Source organism: Bubalus kerabau, chromosome 3 (genome assembly GCF_029407905.1).
Source record: "Bubalus kerabau isolate K-KA32 ecotype Philippines breed swamp buffalo chromosome 3, PCC_UOA_SB_1v2, whole genome shotgun sequence".
NCBI classification, from domain to species: Eukaryota; Metazoa; Chordata; class Mammalia; order Artiodactyla; family Bovidae; genus Bubalus; species Bubalus kerabau.
In genome coordinates this window covers 161,229,538-161,245,761 of record NC_073626.1, presented here as the reverse complement: position 1 = coordinate 161,245,761, position 16,224 = coordinate 161,229,538, and the positions used below count along the sequence as shown (strand labels likewise).

General features: G+C 52.6%; 2 protein-coding genes across 4 annotated transcripts; one reads left to right on the top strand and one right to left on the bottom strand.

Annotated features, from left to right (window-relative positions):
• Nucleotides 1-3,219: 3,219 nt before the first annotated feature.
• RETREG2 (reticulophagy regulator family member 2) lies at nt 3,220-8,648 on the bottom strand. Of its 2 annotated transcripts, XM_055573507.1 has the most exons (9): nt 8,154-8,648; nt 7,766-7,872; nt 6,967-6,997; nt 6,470-6,605; nt 5,975-6,059; nt 5,543-5,686; nt 5,293-5,387; nt 4,985-5,120; nt 3,220-4,731 (listed from the first exon to the last, which is right to left on the bottom strand). In XM_055573507.1, exons 1-9 carry the CDS (start codon nt 8,414-8,416, stop codon nt 4,109-4,111), a joined length of 1,620 nt encoding a protein of 539 aa, XP_055429482.1. In that variant the 5' UTR covers nt 8,417-8,648; the 3' UTR covers nt 3,220-4,108. The 2 variants fall into 2 exon arrangements, with proteins under 2 accessions (XP_055429482.1, XP_055429483.1); XM_055573508.1 differs by lacking the exons at nt 7,766-7,872; nt 8,154-8,648 and having other exon boundaries at nt 6,470-6,517; nt 6,967-6,985.
• Nucleotides 8,649-9,165: 517 nt separating this feature from the next.
• On the top strand, nt 9,166-14,220 carry CNPPD1 (cyclin Pas1/PHO80 domain containing 1). Of its 2 annotated transcripts, none has more exons than XM_055573509.1 (9): nt 9,166-9,652; nt 9,904-9,991; nt 10,455-10,563; nt 11,107-11,188; nt 11,351-11,471; nt 11,557-11,685; nt 12,257-12,318; nt 12,683-12,800; nt 13,016-14,220. In XM_055573509.1, exons 1-9 carry the CDS (start codon nt 9,303-9,305, stop codon nt 13,559-13,561), a joined length of 1,605 nt encoding a protein of 534 aa, XP_055429484.1. In that variant the 5' UTR covers nt 9,166-9,302; the 3' UTR covers nt 13,562-14,220. The 2 variants fall into 2 exon arrangements, with proteins under 2 accessions (XP_055429484.1, XP_055429485.1); XM_055573510.1 differs by having other exon boundaries at nt 9,530-9,657.
• The last annotated feature ends 2,004 nt before the right edge of the window (nt 14,221-16,224 follow it).

Below are 16,224 nucleotides of genomic sequence, written 5' to 3'. Positions count from 1 at the left end.
CTGTGAAAGTGATGCACTCAATATGCCAGCACATTTGGAAAACTCAGCAGTGGCCACAGGACTGGAAAAGGTCAGTTTTCATTCCAATCCCAAAGAAAGGCAATGCCAAAGAATGCTCAAACTACCACACAATTGCACTCATCTCACACACTAGTAAAGTAATGCTCAAAATTCTCCAAGATGTTTAAGTTGGTTTTAGAAAAGGCAGAGGAATCAGAGATCAAATTGCCAACATCCACTGGATCATCGGAAAAGCAAGAGTTCCAGAAAAACATCTATTTCTGCTTTATTGACTATGCCAAAGCCTTTGACTATGTGGATCACAATAAACTGTGGAAAATTCTTCAAGACATGGGAATACCAGACCACCTGATCTGCCTCTTGAGAAACCTATGTGCAGGTCAGGAAGCAACAGTTAGAACTGGACATGGAACAACAGACTGGTTCCAAATAGGAAAAGGAGTATGTCAAGGCTGTATATTATCACCCTGCTTAATTAACTTATATGCAGAGTACATCATGAGAAACGCTGGGCTGGAAGAAGCACAAGCTGGAATCAAGATTGCCGGGAGAAATATCAATAACCTCAGATATGCAGATGACACCACCCTTATGGCAGAAAGTGAAGAGGAACTAAAAAGCCTCTTGATGAAAGTGAAAGTGGAGAGTGAAAAAGTTGGCTTAAAGCTCAACATTCAGAAAATGAAGATTATGGCATCTGGTCCCATCACTTCATGTCAGGTAGATGGGGAAACAGTGGAACCGTGTCAGACTATTTTTTTGGGCTCCAAAATCACTGCAGATGGTGACTGCAGCCATGAGATTAAAAGACGCTTACTCCTCGGAAGGAAAGTTATGACCAACCTAGATAGCATATTGAAAAGCAGAGACATTACTTTGCCAACAAAGGTCCGTCTAGTCAAGGCTATGGTTTTTCCTGGGGTCATGTATGGATGTGAGAGTTGGACTGTGAAGAAAGCTGAGCGCTGAAGAATTGATGCTTTTGAACTGTGGTGTTGAAGACTCTTGTGAGTCCCTTGGACTGCAAGGAGAAACAACCAGTCCATCCTAAAGGAGCTCAGTCCTGGGTGTTCATTGGAAGGACTGATGCTGAAGCTGAAACTCCAATACTTTGGCCACCTCATGCGAAGAGTTGACTCATTGGAAAAGCCCCTGATGCTGGGAGGGATTGGAGGCAGGAGAAGGGGAAGACAGAGGATGAGATGGCTGGATGGCATCACTGACTTGATGGACGTGAGTTTGAGTGAACTCCGGGAGTTGGTGATGGACAGGGAGGCCTGGCGTGCTGTGATTCATGGGGTTGCAAAGAGTCGGACATGACTGAGTGACTAAACTGAACTGAACCCTTCTTTCTGCAGCCTGTACTTCTAGTCTTTTGTTTAGCCTAACTGTAGGTTTCATATTTCTGCTTAATTTTTCTTTCATTCATATGAAAAGCTTTCTTCTTGTCCCTTTCATCATGAGGCAGGAAATGGCCAGAACACCTGGTAATGAAAAACTGTAGACAAACATCTAACAGCCAGTGGACCAGGGCAAGTGTCAAGAATGGACTCTCATGGAACTCCAAACATTTGGTTCATGTTCTGACGCAGTACAGGCTTCTGGCTCTGTCTTCAAACTGCAAGTTAAACAAGGAAATAAAGGTTGGGCCATGGCAGCAATTGTTTTTTGGATTAATTCTATTTTTTCCTGAATTGTCTGTTTGATGATTAGAACTGTTTGCCCATTCTCTTCAGACATTTCTAGATGATTACAAGTTCATGTTCCTCCAACAGCAAGACAGGGAGGACCCTTGAATCCCTGAAAGCCTTTCAGGCAAATGGAAGGAAAAAATTCTCACACACTTAGAAGAGATGCAGCACAGAAGTCAACCTCAAGGAGCCAGGCAGCATTGCCAGATCCAGCTTCCAGCTGAATGGAGGCCAAGGCTGTGAAGTCATGAAAAAAGCCATCTGTCCAGTTCTGGGCTCTCCTCTGAATGCTGTTCTTCCCCAAAGAGCAAGGACTGCTGACACCAGTCTTTGTGAAGCTGGGATAAGCAGACTGCTCCTGTATCATTCCCACATCCTTGAGCATCTTCCCATCTGGGCCCTATTGATGGACAGGGGCTCCCTATTATAGGCTGACTGCTGGAGCCAGACTGCCTGGATTTGGATTCTGGCTCCATCCTGAACTAAGGCCATGGCTTTGTGAAAGGTAACTTCTATAAAATAACAGTATCTTATGTCAGGGTCCTGATGGAAAAAGTTAGTATAGATCACCTAGAGGAGTGCTGAGTGGGAATGTTGCATTGTTAGTGTAGACACTGTTTCTTTCATGTTCCTGGGCTTGCAATCAGTCTTGTGTCTCTTTTTGACCATGCTCTGTGGCATGTGGGATGTTAGTTCCATGACTAGGGATCTAACCCTCGCCCCCTATAGTGGAAAAGCGTAGTCTCAACCACCAGACTGCCAGGAGTTTTTCTTTTAATATTCTTTTATTGATTGATTGATGGCTGCACTGGGTCTTTGTTGCTGCACATCAGCTTTCTCTAGTTGTGGCGAGTGGAGGCTCCTTTCTAGTTGTGATGTGATGCACAGGATTCTCTTGTTGTGGAGCACAGGCTCTAGGTGGGAGGGCTTCAGCAGTTATGGTGCAGGGGTTCAGTAGGTGAAGATCAAGGGCTCAGTAGTTTTGGCACATGGGCACAGTTGCCCTGCAGCATGTTGGATCTTCCTAGACTAGGGGTCAAACCAGTGTCCCCTGTATTGGCAGGAGGATTCTTAACACTGGATCGCAAGGGAAGCCCCTTGGAATCAATTTTAATACAGGTATAAGTCCTGCTTGTTTGCTTCTATCAGGAGAGACAAATGAGGACTGAGGGAGTTAACCATCAGTACATAGATGGGTAAGGACTTCTGACGATAAGTATTAAGCTTGTGGACAACACTAGAAAACAACTATTGTGGCGCACAGTGGTCTCAAATTTCTGATTGGGAAGCTGAAGCAGTCTCCTCCTGCACATACTTACTTGCACATGCTAAACCTTACTAAGCATATCACAGAGAACTCGGCTAAGGGCAGGTTAGGGCTGTCAGGGTAATCCTTGCCTCTGGCCTTGTTTTGCACCAAAGTAAATAAACAGCCAGGTGCAAACAGGGGACAAGGCAGTAGGGGCAGAGCACAGAGGGAGACAGAGCTCACAGGAGGCAGGCAGCAGCAGTTCTAACCATCAACACTTTATTTTTCCAGTCAACACCTGCACAGATGTTACTGTCCATTTCCTGACCCTAGTAGGGGGTCCCACCACACTTGGACCATGGCCCAGAGAAACAGATCTTCTTACTCCTCCCTAAGATAAGAAAGCCCCTCGCCCCAGAAGACAGAGGTCCTGCTCACTACCACAGCGCTGGCGTATGTGCTGTGGGATCCCTGCTCTCATCCTGTATAGGGAAGGGCCAGGATGAACGAGGGCAAGGGTGCAGTGGAGGTTCCATGGGCTACAGTGTCTTAAGTGCATTAGCTACTGACCCGACCCACCACCCCAGGTTTCATCTGTACCTCCCAGACGGGAGCCTCCCTAAAGCTTAGCTGGGGCCAGCTGGGGAGGAAGAGCTGGTAAAGAGTGGGGATTGAGCTGCTAAGGACAGGACACAGCAGGGAAGTAAAGCAGAGAGGGGCTGGGATAGGAAAGAAAAATGATAAAGTGCCTGAACTAAACAACCGAGTGGGACACGAGGACAGAGCAGCACAGGTCCCTGAGGAAAGGAGGAAAAAGAAAAGGACAGACCGTCAGGGCTTGGGGCATTGTGGAATGAGACTAGAGATGAGGCGGGGAGGCAAGTGGGAAGGACTCCCCTAGCCCTGTTCATAACCACTAAACCCAAATGTAAAATTATTTACAAACTTAAAACAAATCCCAGGTACTGTCTCAGGCCTGGGACGGCAGGCAGGCAGGCAGGCAGGCAGGCAGGTGGAGGGTGGACTGGCTCCATCTGATAGCCAGCTTCCCCACATATTGCTCCTCCCCAGGATAGCAGGGAAAGGAGCCAACAGTGACATCCTTAGCCAGGAGGCCCTACTGTGCCTGCAACTCCTTCCCCCAGGCTTATGGCTCTGCCATGGCCTGAGCCTCCTGGTCTGACTGTACCAGAGACGGGGTGTCGGGCCCTAGGGGTGGAGGGGGTGGAGCATCAGGGGGCTCTGGGCATGTCTCTGGACCCAACCCCAGCTCTGCATTTAGCTGCTCCAGCTCCCCCTGATCGAGCAACTCGAAGTCCTCAGTGGTGAGTGCCTCTTCTTCCTCAGGGGCAGGCAGGGGCTGGGGTGAGTCCTGGGGCAGAGATGGGAGTATGGAGGGGGAAGGGACTGGGTCACTTTCGGCAAGGCCAAGTAGGGGCGACAGGGTGCTGGGCGGAGTGGTGAGGTCACCACTCACTGCTTCCCGGCTCAGTGTCTCCGCTGGTCCTCCAGGGGAGAGCATCACTCCATCTGTGGGAGACCCTGCCCCATTGAAGTGCGTGTTCACAAAGTGAAGGGGGGATGAGAGCTGAAGCAAGGCTTCCTTGGATGCCGCATCTTCTTCCTCCTCCAAGTCCAGGTCTTGTCGTGAGAGGGCCTGAGGGGGGCCCAGCAGATCTTCGGGAGGGGCCAGGTCTGTCTCCTCTCCCTCCCCTAGCTCCCGATTCAGGGCCTCCTCTGGTTCACTTGGCAGGCTCTGCTGGTCCAAATCTGTGCAGAAAACAAAGGGCCAGGAATGGGCCTGCTGTTCTGAGTAGCTGCAACAGGCCATCAGTTCAAGGATGAGAACTCAGGACATAGGATACTAGGCCAGGCCTTGGATGTTAAGGTCTTTCAGGAACTTGGTGTACAACTAGGGCGTGAGCTCCCCAAAGAAAACATTTATGAGGGCAACCACCAGAGAGCACAGCCAGCATCCCGACAGGGAAGAGGAATATCAGGAGGGACAAAGGACTTCCCATACCCTCCGACACATCAGTTAGTTGTGGAGTGGTTGCCCGGGAGACAGAGAAGCCACCGCTTTCCAAAATAGAAGCCTCCTCATCTGACAGCTCTGAGTCTGTAATGGCCAAGGCCAGTGCTGTTTTCTTCACATCCACCTGCAGGGGAACCACGATGAACGCAACAGACAAAGGGGTGAGAGAGCCCATTTCCAGGAGCATCCCTGCCCTGCCACTGACTCCCATCCCCTTGAGAGGTGGCTGCTCTAAAGCAGATTCTCCCCCAGCCTTCTACTCGACAGCCCATCGCCCCTGGACCCCTGGACCTCACCACCGGGGAGAAGCCAGCCAGTTCTGCCTCGCTCTCACTCTCTGTCTCCGCCAGTGGCTCATCACCTCCGGGCGGTGCATTCTTCCCCTGCCGCTCTGGAGAACAACAGCACGGCAGTGACCACGCAGGAACGGAGGTGGGGGACAAACATAGCCACAGTACTGGAGAGTATCTAAATCCCAGGGCATTTCACAAGCCTCAAACCAAGGTCCTCCCTGCCTTTCCCTCCTGGGTCATGGGATCCCCTTACTCCTCTTGTCGTGTTTGTGATGCAGGGCATCAGCTTCTGCCTTCATGCTGTAGTCCAGCTGCATGAGGAGGGGCTCCAGGCGCGTGTACATCCTCTGGATCAGTTCATGATACACCACCAGGGGCCATAGCAGGATACTCAGCACTGAGGGTCAGAGAGTCCACTCAGAGCTCCCTATGCCTATTACCTAAGAGCCCTCATTCAACTGATGCCTAAACAGGAAAGGCTGAAGGAGACAAAGCCCCTTCCTGAGGCTGTGCCAACTTCTTCCCACATCCACTGCCCTCCTTCCACTAATCCCACAGCATCCTCCTGAAGATCTCTGTAAATGGGTAAATGGGCAAAGAGAGTGCAACAACCCCCCTTGGGTCAGTCCAAGAAAAGAGGACAAAGAAAGGGCTCTGGAAAGGGCAGGGGCCAGATGCTACTCACAGACAATGTAGGAAATCATAATCCCTGGCACATAGTGTCCCAGCACAGCCAGCACAGCACAGCCAGAGCAGACACGAGCACAGAACTGCAGAGAAGAGCACAGGGTTTAAGAACAGGGGACTGAGGTATGCGCTCCACTTATCCGGGGAAAGAAATATTATTGCTCCATTGGTGGAAGGAAGGGTATGTCCCCTAAGAACGCAGTGATCCAGTTTAGTCAAGAAGATTCCCAGGATCACTGATTTAGGAAGTTTGCAACTGATATAGCCAAACACCTATAATTCAAACTTGGTCTCTCTTGGCAAGAAATAGTGTCAGGACACCAAAAGCTTACTCCGCCTCTTGTATCAGGCTACTAGCAGTTAAGTTTTGCCTCAAGAAGGCCCCAGACCATATCCTTCGTCTCCAGTCAAGGAGTGCGAGTCACTCCTTCCCCGTCCCCACCTCCATTTCTCCACAGGGTAGAGCACTGCTGTGTGATGAGAGGGAGGTTACCTGAGCTGGATTCTGCCTCTTGTACTGCAGCAGCTCCTGCAGATGAATCTGGAAGGTGAGCCAGCTCTCAGCCAGGTATCTGCACAACTCGGGCACACTGAGCAGGTGCGGCCGGGCTCCTGACCCCGCACCCTCACTGGGGAGACATGATATGACCCCTGGAGGCCTCAGACACCAGCTTCCTAGGCACTCAAATCCCTGTGAGAATGCCCATGAGCTCTGTAGTCTAAGAAAGTGGACAACCCTGCCTCCCAAAGGGAGGCTGTCTGGCTCCTGGGAAATAAAGCCCGGGGCTCCCAACCCTTTGCCCTGAAAACAGCAGGCACACAAACACCTACACAAGAACCCGGGACCAAACTTGCTACAGTGCATTCACCATCCTGGGGGCTGTGCTTGCAGAAACTCCAAATTGCTCTGCACCATGGCAGTGACACTGGCACCAAAGCAAGACAGGATTTGGACATTTGTCTGTTCTTCAAGGGGTGGTCTGCACTCACCTGTCAGAGTGTGGCTCCTCCGGGGATGATGCTATAGACAGGGAAGAGAGACAAGTTACTCAGGGGCAGAGCTCTTTCTCCCCAAGCCAGAAACAGTTGCCCTTCCTCTGCAGTCCCAAAGTGCTTTCTCCAAATGCCATTTGCAGGAAGTATTACATTATTACGTTGTTTGCATGTCTCCTTCCTCAGGCTTTACCCTTTTCAACAATATAAACCCCATCTTATTCACATTCACATGTACGTACACCCCAAACAGCTCACACACAACCTGGCACCCAGTTCTCTAAACTGTCTATTAAGTAAACATGTGGACAAGAAAACCCTGGTAAGAATAGTGAAGCCCTACCATAAGCATATGAAGTGTATTTACAAATTCAAGAATATCCTCCTCCTTATGAAACTGGAGATAGAGTGACTTTTATAAGGTTACATACAGGGTAAACGGGAAGCAGGCAATGGAACCCAGGCAATCTGGAAGCGGAGTCCACAATCTTTACTACTACTACTACATACAATAAAGAACGAAGTCAGGAGAAGAGGGCGGCAGAGGATGGGATGGTTAGATAGCATCACCACTCAATGTATAAGAATCAGACACGATTTAGCAACTGAACAACCACACAATAACATGAATTTTGAGAAAGGGGAAATTTATTTCCCATCTGGGGAAGTAAGCAGTCATGCTTTGGGAGGCAGGTGGCCTGCGGTACATGCGTCTCACCATTCAACCCAAGCCGGGTGGGTCAGGCACAAAACAAGTGCTCACTGGGGCTTGCTGAATGAATCAAGTCACACTCACCAGAGATGTCAGGGAGGAAGCGAGGCTGCCACAAATCCAGCAGAAAATAGGCCAAAAGTGAGATGCTGAGTAGGAAGAAGGGCCGTAGGGAGGATGAAGACAACAACCTTAGGGAGAAACAGGCACTCAGCGGTGAGTGGGTGAGAGAGGCCCCTGCACCCATCGCGAAAGGCCCACTGATGGGGGCAATGGGAACCTCCAGGCCGAATTCGACACCCGAAGACAGAGGAAAGGGGCAACCCAGGCTGACAACGATCTTTAAACCCCAGGAGGTGGACCAGCCCCTCCAGGACAAGCGTCTTCCCCAGAAAGGGGAATGGTACTCTGCGCTCGCCCGCCCCCGCTCTCCCGCGCTGCCCGGCCCCGCCCCCTCCTCCCCGGCCGTTACCAGAAGAGGCCGTTGAGCGCGGCCGCCGTGACTAGGCTGTGCAGCGGCTTCTCCCACACCAGCAGCCGCTGCGCTGCGGCCAACACCGCCTCCCAGCCGCGGAGCCGCAGCCACAGCGTCGTGGCGAGGCGTCCCACCGCCTCGGCAGTGGCCGCCTCCTCCTCCGCCTCGCAGGTGGCCTCACCCATGCCCAGGCCCAGGGTCAGGCCCAGCCCCGGGCCCCCACCAGTGCCGGTGTTGCCACCAACACCGCCACTCGCCATAGCCCCGCCGCAGCCGCCGCCCGAGCCCGCGAGGAGCCAGGGCTGCGCGGCCGCCGCCTGGGGCGCGTCAGGCGGAAGGGGGCGCACACCGCGGAGAGGGCCGCCCAGGCCGCGGACGGGCGTCACGTGACGGCGGAGCGACGAGCCCGGCACGTGATGTGCCCTAACCGCCGGGATAGGGTGACCGGCGCCTGCGCGCAGGGGGTTGCCGGTGACCCTGCTCCTACGCAGGTGTGTGTTTTGGCGGCGCTGGGCGGTGTCTCCCTCTTCCTGACAGAGGGGCTGTAGCTCCGCTTTTGCCCACCCCAGCCAATTTTCTTCCCACTGTGTGGGCAGGGCGGCTAGGGAGGCCGGTCCTGGCCTGGATTCCTGGTGTGAGGCGGCCCGAAGCGGCAGGAAGTCAGCTTCCAGATGACCCCGTGGGATCTTTCTGCTCTGGTTAGGGCGGCGGCCGTCCCTTTACTCAACCCTCGACGTACTGGTCCTCCCAGTTCCTTCCCCTCAGCAAATAAACAAACACCAGCGCGTGACTCGATCGACTCAAAAACAGAAAAATTGTTTCCGTCTCAACTTTCTGTAAACTCTCCCTCCTTTCACGCATCGGAACTCCTTCAAATACTTAAGCGAGATATTGGGGTCTCGAAGTCTAAAACTCTTGTTTAGGTGCTATTTACTCTTGGCGGGGCGTTAACACCATTTATTGAGGCTTACAACGTAACAAGCATGTTGTTAACGTGTTCCCTCAAGAACATTTAATCTCGGCAATAATCCTACAAAAATTATAGCCAAAAATCAGTGCCTTTGCTACTTTGTACACAATTCACCAGTTAAAATTTGTGTACTCTTGCTGATTTTATTTTTTAAATGTATATTGTTCTGTGTGTGCATGTCCCCATTAAAAGAAAACAATTGCGAGCAACTCCCTGTCCCGAGTCTTTATTTACATTTATATCTACACCGGCACGAAAAGGTCAGCCGGGCTCGCTCGTCCTCAAGTGTAACACAGTCCCCTAGGAATTGTCCCGATTTCTCAGACACGCTGGGGCTCAGCGATATCAGGAATTCTAGCCCAGCTCCTTCCCAGCGGTCGAAGCCGGCGGCTCGGCCCAGCTGGCAGCAGGAAGTGCCCGGCGCTGACTTCGCCCGCGACGCCCCCGCGGCTTGTAAACACCCGGCAGACGCGCGGCGCGGCAAAGGCACAGCACGCGCCTCGAAGCCAGGACTTTTCTCTACTCGGTGAGGTGGGCGCCCATGCCTTGGAGCTCCACGCCCGGAGTCCGGAGCCCAGGACCCGGAGCCGGGAGCCCCGCCCGGAGCGGAACAGGAAGAGGCTCTGCTGCCCGGCCCCGCCTGCCGCGGCTGGCGCGAGGGGAGGGGGCTGCACCGGCAAGGGCGGTGGCCCGCGGGAGGGAGCCCGGCGGACAGGTGGGCAGGCGGGTAGGGACGGCTCCGCGGCCCCTTTAGAACTCGTTCCCTTCCCTTCGTAGGGCAGTGGCTGGCGGTGCGATGGACCTGGCCGGGCTCCTGCTAGACGAAGAAGGCACCTTCTCCCTCACCGGCTTCCAGGACTTCACGGTGAGCACGCGGCCCGCCGCCTCCCTAGCCTCCCAGCGCTTGGAGCCGCGACCGCGGGCGCTCCCTCCGCGCCCCCCACCGGAGCCCGAGCGGGGCCGCGAGCTCGCCTGATGGCTCTGCTGGGGAACTAGGCGGTAGCCGCTCGACCCGTGCCTACTCGAGGCCCTGGCTCCTTGGGCCCATGAGGAAAGCCGCGGGGTACAGGAATGGGGTAGGAGGTAACCAGCCCGGCCCCTTCTTGGAGAACTTCTCCTCCGGAGCCCTCGGTGAGGAGGACTCCACCCCCCTGTGGACATAGTGCCGCTAGCAAATAATCCAGAGAATGCGGGGCTGGGTGGGGCACGGGCCCCACCAGCCCTGAGGCAGGCCTACCGCCCCGTAGCCCCCTTCCAGTCAGGAGCCAGGATCTCCAGCATACCCTTCCTTGCCCTTCACCCTCCACCCACCTCCTGCCCTGTTTCAGTTCCTCCCAGGACACCAGAAGCTGAGTGCCCGGATCCGAAGGAGACTCTACTATGGCTGGGACTGGGAAACTGACTGTACCCTGGAGGAGCTCTCCAGCCCGGTGGCAGGTTAGACAGTGTTGTACAACCGGACAAGTGAGAAGCCTGAAAGTGGGGTTGTCAGCTGTCATCAAAGTGACTCTAGGTGTAGCCTGTGAACTACACTGCCTCTTGGTAGCTAGTATGTTTGACAGGTGTAAGGACTAGGTTTGTATTTCATTTTTTCCTTAAATCCAGATGAGTAGGAAATATTGCTGCCTTACAAATTTGTTATTCTTGATCTATATACTAGAAACTTTTAATTTTCAAAGCATATCTATCATATATTTCCCCCATCAACAAGGCATGTTTATCTTCTCAAATAAGCTAGAGTGAAGGACGCACCTAGGTAATTGCAGGTGACAGGGAAATAAGCCTTCCTGCTGGAAGGAGCTGGAATTCAAATTTGGAATAGGCCTTTTGTTTCAGCGTGGGAGAACTGGATCTCCGCTTTGTTACTGTGGTCCTGTCTCCAAGACCTCAGAAAATGTAGATCTGGGTCTTCTGCTGATAGCAGTGGGCACTGCTATGGGGGAGTTGTATGCTCACTCTGTTATCCTTCTGCCTCTGCAGATATTGCTGTGGAACTCCTCCAGAAGGCAGCCCCCAGTCCTATTCGCCGGCTCCAGAAGAAATATGTAGCCCACGTGTCCCGGTGAGTCCACAATTGAGAGATACAGAGTGAGAGTGTTTGGGCTCTAGAGAGAGGGGAACAGTTACCTCTAAAGAGAACTTGTAAAGAAACAGGGATGAGCATCATAAGTTACAAGAACCGAAAGATCCTTGCGTTTAATTCCTAATGCTTTCTGATACCCAGAGAGGCTTGCATCTCTCCCTGTGCTATGATGCTGGCTCTGGTATACATTGAGCGGCTCCGGCATAGAAACCCGGACTACCTACAGCATGTGTCATCCTCTGACTTGTTCCTGATCTCCATGGTAAGATGCCCCCTTCCCTTCATCTCCCTGGTAAGCCCGGAGCCAGGTGTGAGCTCTACTGATACCACCTCTGGTTCCTCTGCAGATGGTGGCCAGTAAGTACCTCTATGATGAAGGGGAGGAAGAAGAGGTCTTCAATGATGAATGGGGAGCTGCTGGGGGTGTGGCCGTGCCCACTCTCAATGCCCTGGAGAGGGGCTTCCTCAGTGCCATGGTGAATAGCTCTTCTCTCTCTTGCTCTGTTTTCCTGACCTGCTTTTATGTTCTTTTCATCCTTTGTTTTTTATCTCCCAGCTTCTTGTGGTCTCTTCATTTATCTTTCTGTTTGTCTTCTTTATGTCTTCCCTTATTAGCATCTTCCCCTCTAGCTTTTCTGGAATAAGCACAGTCTTTGGAGGTTCCTGGCATGGTGAAGTCAGAAGTGGAGATCTCCCACTGTCAGTCTTCCAGGTCCCACAGAGTACACTCTGAGCCAGAGCTTATCTTACTGGGCTCTGGGTATTTGCTTCCAGACTTTGCCTTTCCCTAGATTCTGGGCTCCCTATGGGCATGAACCATTCCCAGGATTAATTTTTTCCCCTTGCTTTTATTGGAGGGTGCAATGTGAAACCAGATATGTGGTGATTAAATAAGTTAATACATAAAAGCTTTTGGAACAGTATCTGCACATGGTAAGAGCCACGTGTTACCTGTAGTGGAGGTCGTAGTTGCTGCTGTGGGTCTGGTTATTAATTGACTGTGGCTCATGTCCGAGTCTGGTTGGATGCTCTTCTCTTTATCCACAGGATTGGCGGCTCTACACTGATCCTCGGGAAATCTTTGAGGTGCTGAGCTGGCTGGAGGGCTGGTAGGTTCTAGGAATTGGGAAGAGGGACTTGAGGATTTGGAGGCTGAGGCCTAAGCCATAGGAGCTAAACAGAGGTGAGGGTCTGGGGGGAGGGAGAAAACGAGAAAGAGAATTGCCCAAGGTCATGGTTCCGAAACGAGTCTGCTCTCCTCCTTGTAATCACCTTTGGAAGAGTGGGAGAAGCTTATTTAAAATACAGATCTTGGTCTCACCCTTATCTTTGGAATCAACGGGTAGTCTAGGAGCCTGTACATTTAACAAGTTCCCCGGTGTTCCCTGGTAGGTCCCCGGGGGAATGAGGGTGCCGTTGGGCCAGCTACAGAAAGATTGCAGACCCTGTCTGTCTTTTCTCCTATCCCTGCAGTGTGGCTGAGCAGCAGGGGCGCCGGCGGGGCTGGTACACCTACACAGACCTGTGTGTGCTGCTGGAGCAGCCTGCCTGGCAACTGGTGCTGGGCTCCCTCTGCCAGCGGCTGGCAAAGGTGAGGCAGGTCAGGAAGCAGAGGGAGCTTGAGCTGGCTGATGTCAAGCAAATACAGAATGGCTCAGGAGATGGGGTTGGAAGTAGATGGTGACTGAGATCTCTAAGTTGAGTCCACATGTCCAGAGATAAGGGGTGGATGTGTTAAAGACAGTTAGAAGAGGGTTCAGGGGAAGGAGATTTGGGCACTGACCTTTCTTAACCCCTCTCCCCCAGCTGTCCTGCCTGTTGGCTATGGCATATGTGAGCAGCGTGGCCCTCGCCGTGGCATCAATGGCCGTAATACACCAGTCCTTAGGGCTGTCCTGCAGCCCCCCGCCTGGCCCTCCAGACCTTGGACTGGCCTCCAGGTGCCTTTTGGAACCCTGCATACCTTCTCCCATGCCACAGTGCCTGCCGTCTTCTGCTAACGTCTCCGGCTGCCTGGAAGGCAATGTAGTGTTGCGTTCACTGTGGGGCAGTCTGCTAGTCTCGCTGACTCCCCCACCATTGCCTCCTCCAGACCCTCCTGCTCCCCCCATTCTTCTTCACAACTGCCCCCTTTGCCAGAAGCTCCAGAAGGACTCCCCAACCTGCCGTGCCTGCCACCACCTCAACCATACTGTCCCCACGGGGCCCCCCAGTCCTTGGTCCCACTCCCATGGCCTGGCTCCCCCCTGGCCTTGGAGCCCAATGCCCCCTCTGCTTCCACAGCCCCAGCAATGTTCCCTTTTCAGCATCATGGAACTGGCCCGCCTGAAGTCTTTCATTTTCCCAGGCTAGGTAGGGTTCTGAGGAATGTGTTAAGAGGATTTGGGAGTCCCTGAGAGCCTGGAGGGGCAAAGCTTGATCTGGGTCCTTGGCTGGTCTCCTGTCCTCCTGGGTGATGGAGCTTAAGGGGGTCGTGTGGCAGAAGGACTGAAGGTCACTTGCTCTTCTGTCCCTCAGTGGCTGACTGCCTGGCCATGGCAGTGGTGGTTCCAGGGAAAGCCTCAGCTCAGTGACCAGGGGCGTGTCACAGGTGGACAGGGGCAAGGCTCCTGTCTCTCCATGTCCCCTGGGCTCTTCTAGACTTTCGCTTTTGAGTTTCCTAGGATTGGGCAAGGGAGGGAGGAAACATTGACCAGGGTCTGTTTGATGTCCCTGAGGTAGGAGAGGCAGGGACTGACAGGGCCACCCATGGTGGGAGTTGCTGAGGGAAGGTGGGAGGGAGGGAACCTCCCATACCCGTGCCAAGTCTAGAATAACCAGGGGCTTCTGGGACCTTCACCCCGGCCCTTTTGTCTTCCAACATTCTCTTCTTAGTCCCCCGCTCCTGGGCTTTCCTCTCTTCCAGTTCCTCTCCTGGGTGTTCTCTTCACGGGCCTCTCTGGCCACTGCTTTATATCTGGATTTTTCATGCTTTTGTAGAACTAAGGTTTCAATAAACAGTTTTAGTTGCATGGCCTGGACTCTTCCTTCTGCAGCCCTCAAAGAACTCTCCTCCCCAGATCTTCCTTCTCAGCCTCCTACTCCCTGATCTACCGTCCTGCTGCTCATTCTTTCTGAGCCCCATTCCAGAATGTCCTTCTTGTTTGATGGTCATAGGTTCTCATATCAAGCTGCTCCCTTGTTCCTGCTCCCAGCACCCTGGGGCCCCTAACACTCCTCGACTCTAGTGCAGTGGGGCACAGATGGTGACTGTGCGGTGCCTAGGGGTAGCCCTGTCTGTCACAAGTTCTGAGTGAGCACCATCTTTGTGGATCCCAAGGCCATCTCATGGAGAGCATATCCAGCAGAGCCCCGTGAGCTCCTTGAGGGCAAGCCCTAGGACACTTTGTCTCCTGACTTCCTTTCTGGGCTGACAAATGGTGGTAATTAGCGTAAGGGCTTCCCGTGGTGGCTTAGCAGGTAAAGAATCCGCCTGTGATGCAGGAGACCCTGGTTCAATCCCTGGATTGGGAGGATACCTTGGAGAAGGAAATGACAACCCACTCCAGTATTCTTGCCTGGGAAATCCCATGGGCAGAGAAGCCTGGTGGGCTACAGTCCATGGGGTCACAAGAGTCAGACACAATTTAGTGACTAAACCACTACCAAAGAGAAGACCAAGGCTGGGTTATCACTGGAAGAAGAAGAGCAGCCAGCTGAACCGAGATGATTTGATACCACAGAGGAAGATACACAGTAGGCGTGGTACTGCCACCTAGGGGGCATCTTGGAAACTTATGGGTCATTTTTTGGTTGACAAAAATTTGAAGGGATGGGACTTACTGGCACTTAGTCAGCCTATATGGGAAGCTACACATCCAGAAAGGCTCAAGAATTCCCTTATGAAGAATTCCCGAGGCAACTTTTGAAGGACTGGGTGGATATCATGTATGACTGTTTATCTGAGCCTGGAACTACTTATTTTCTCTAAGCATGTAAACACAGAATAGATTTTGCCCATTTGGAAAGACTCTGTTTCCCAGGAATGCATCTCTGTGTACATTAAATCTACGCTTGGTTCAGCACTTTACGAAGAACTTGTTCACTCTTGGAACATCGGGTCCTGAAGGGCAGCACTGCCGGTACACCTGTCATCAGGGAAGCACCAGTATCCGCTGGGATCGTAGTTGTGTGGCAATTCCACGTGAGGGGTGGGCACTGGGCTGCTTCATTGTCTTCCAGTTTAGTTGGACCCAAGCTTTCCCACGGTGAAATAAGTCATTATAAATTACTTTGAGGACTTCTCTGTTGGTCCCGGGGCTAGGACTCCGTGCTCCTGATGCAGGGGGCCCGGGTTTCATCCCTGGTCAGGGAAACTGGATCCCACATGCCACAACTTAAGAGTTTGCACGCCACAACTAAAGATCTTGCATGCTGCAGCAAGGATTGAGGATTCTGCTTCCCCCAGTTAGGATTGGAGCAGCCAAATAAATATTTTAAAACTAAATCACTTTGATTTCTTCTTTATATTACAATGAGGACATTGTATACAGACTTGTGATCACAGTTGTCGTACATGACGAAGGGATGTTTCCTCTTTTTTTGGGGGGGATGTTTCCTCTTGAGGTAGTCTGGGGTCTTGACCCTACAAGGCTTGAGAACTACTGTAATTGCAATGGTTCCAAATGGCAGTGGTGAGGAGGCAGTACCATCGATCAAACTTGCCCTGGCTATGCTGGGGGGGTTTCCTCCCCACCACTCCTATCCTGGGACAGGAGACCCAGATGGAGATTCTTGGGAGGGGGAGGGACTCGAAACTTGGTTCCTTGGTTAATGGGTGATGGAATTTGCACAAGAGCTGGGCAAAGGTGAAAGGGCTGCGTCCTGCCCCAAATCCCTCATCTCTTCGCTCTGCTTCATTGACACTCCCGCCCCCTCCCCGCTCCAGGCAGCTAACTTCACACAAACTCTGACCTCTTTCTCTCTCTCTCCCTACTTAACTCTGGCCCAGGGTGGCCAGGATGAGACAGAAGGCA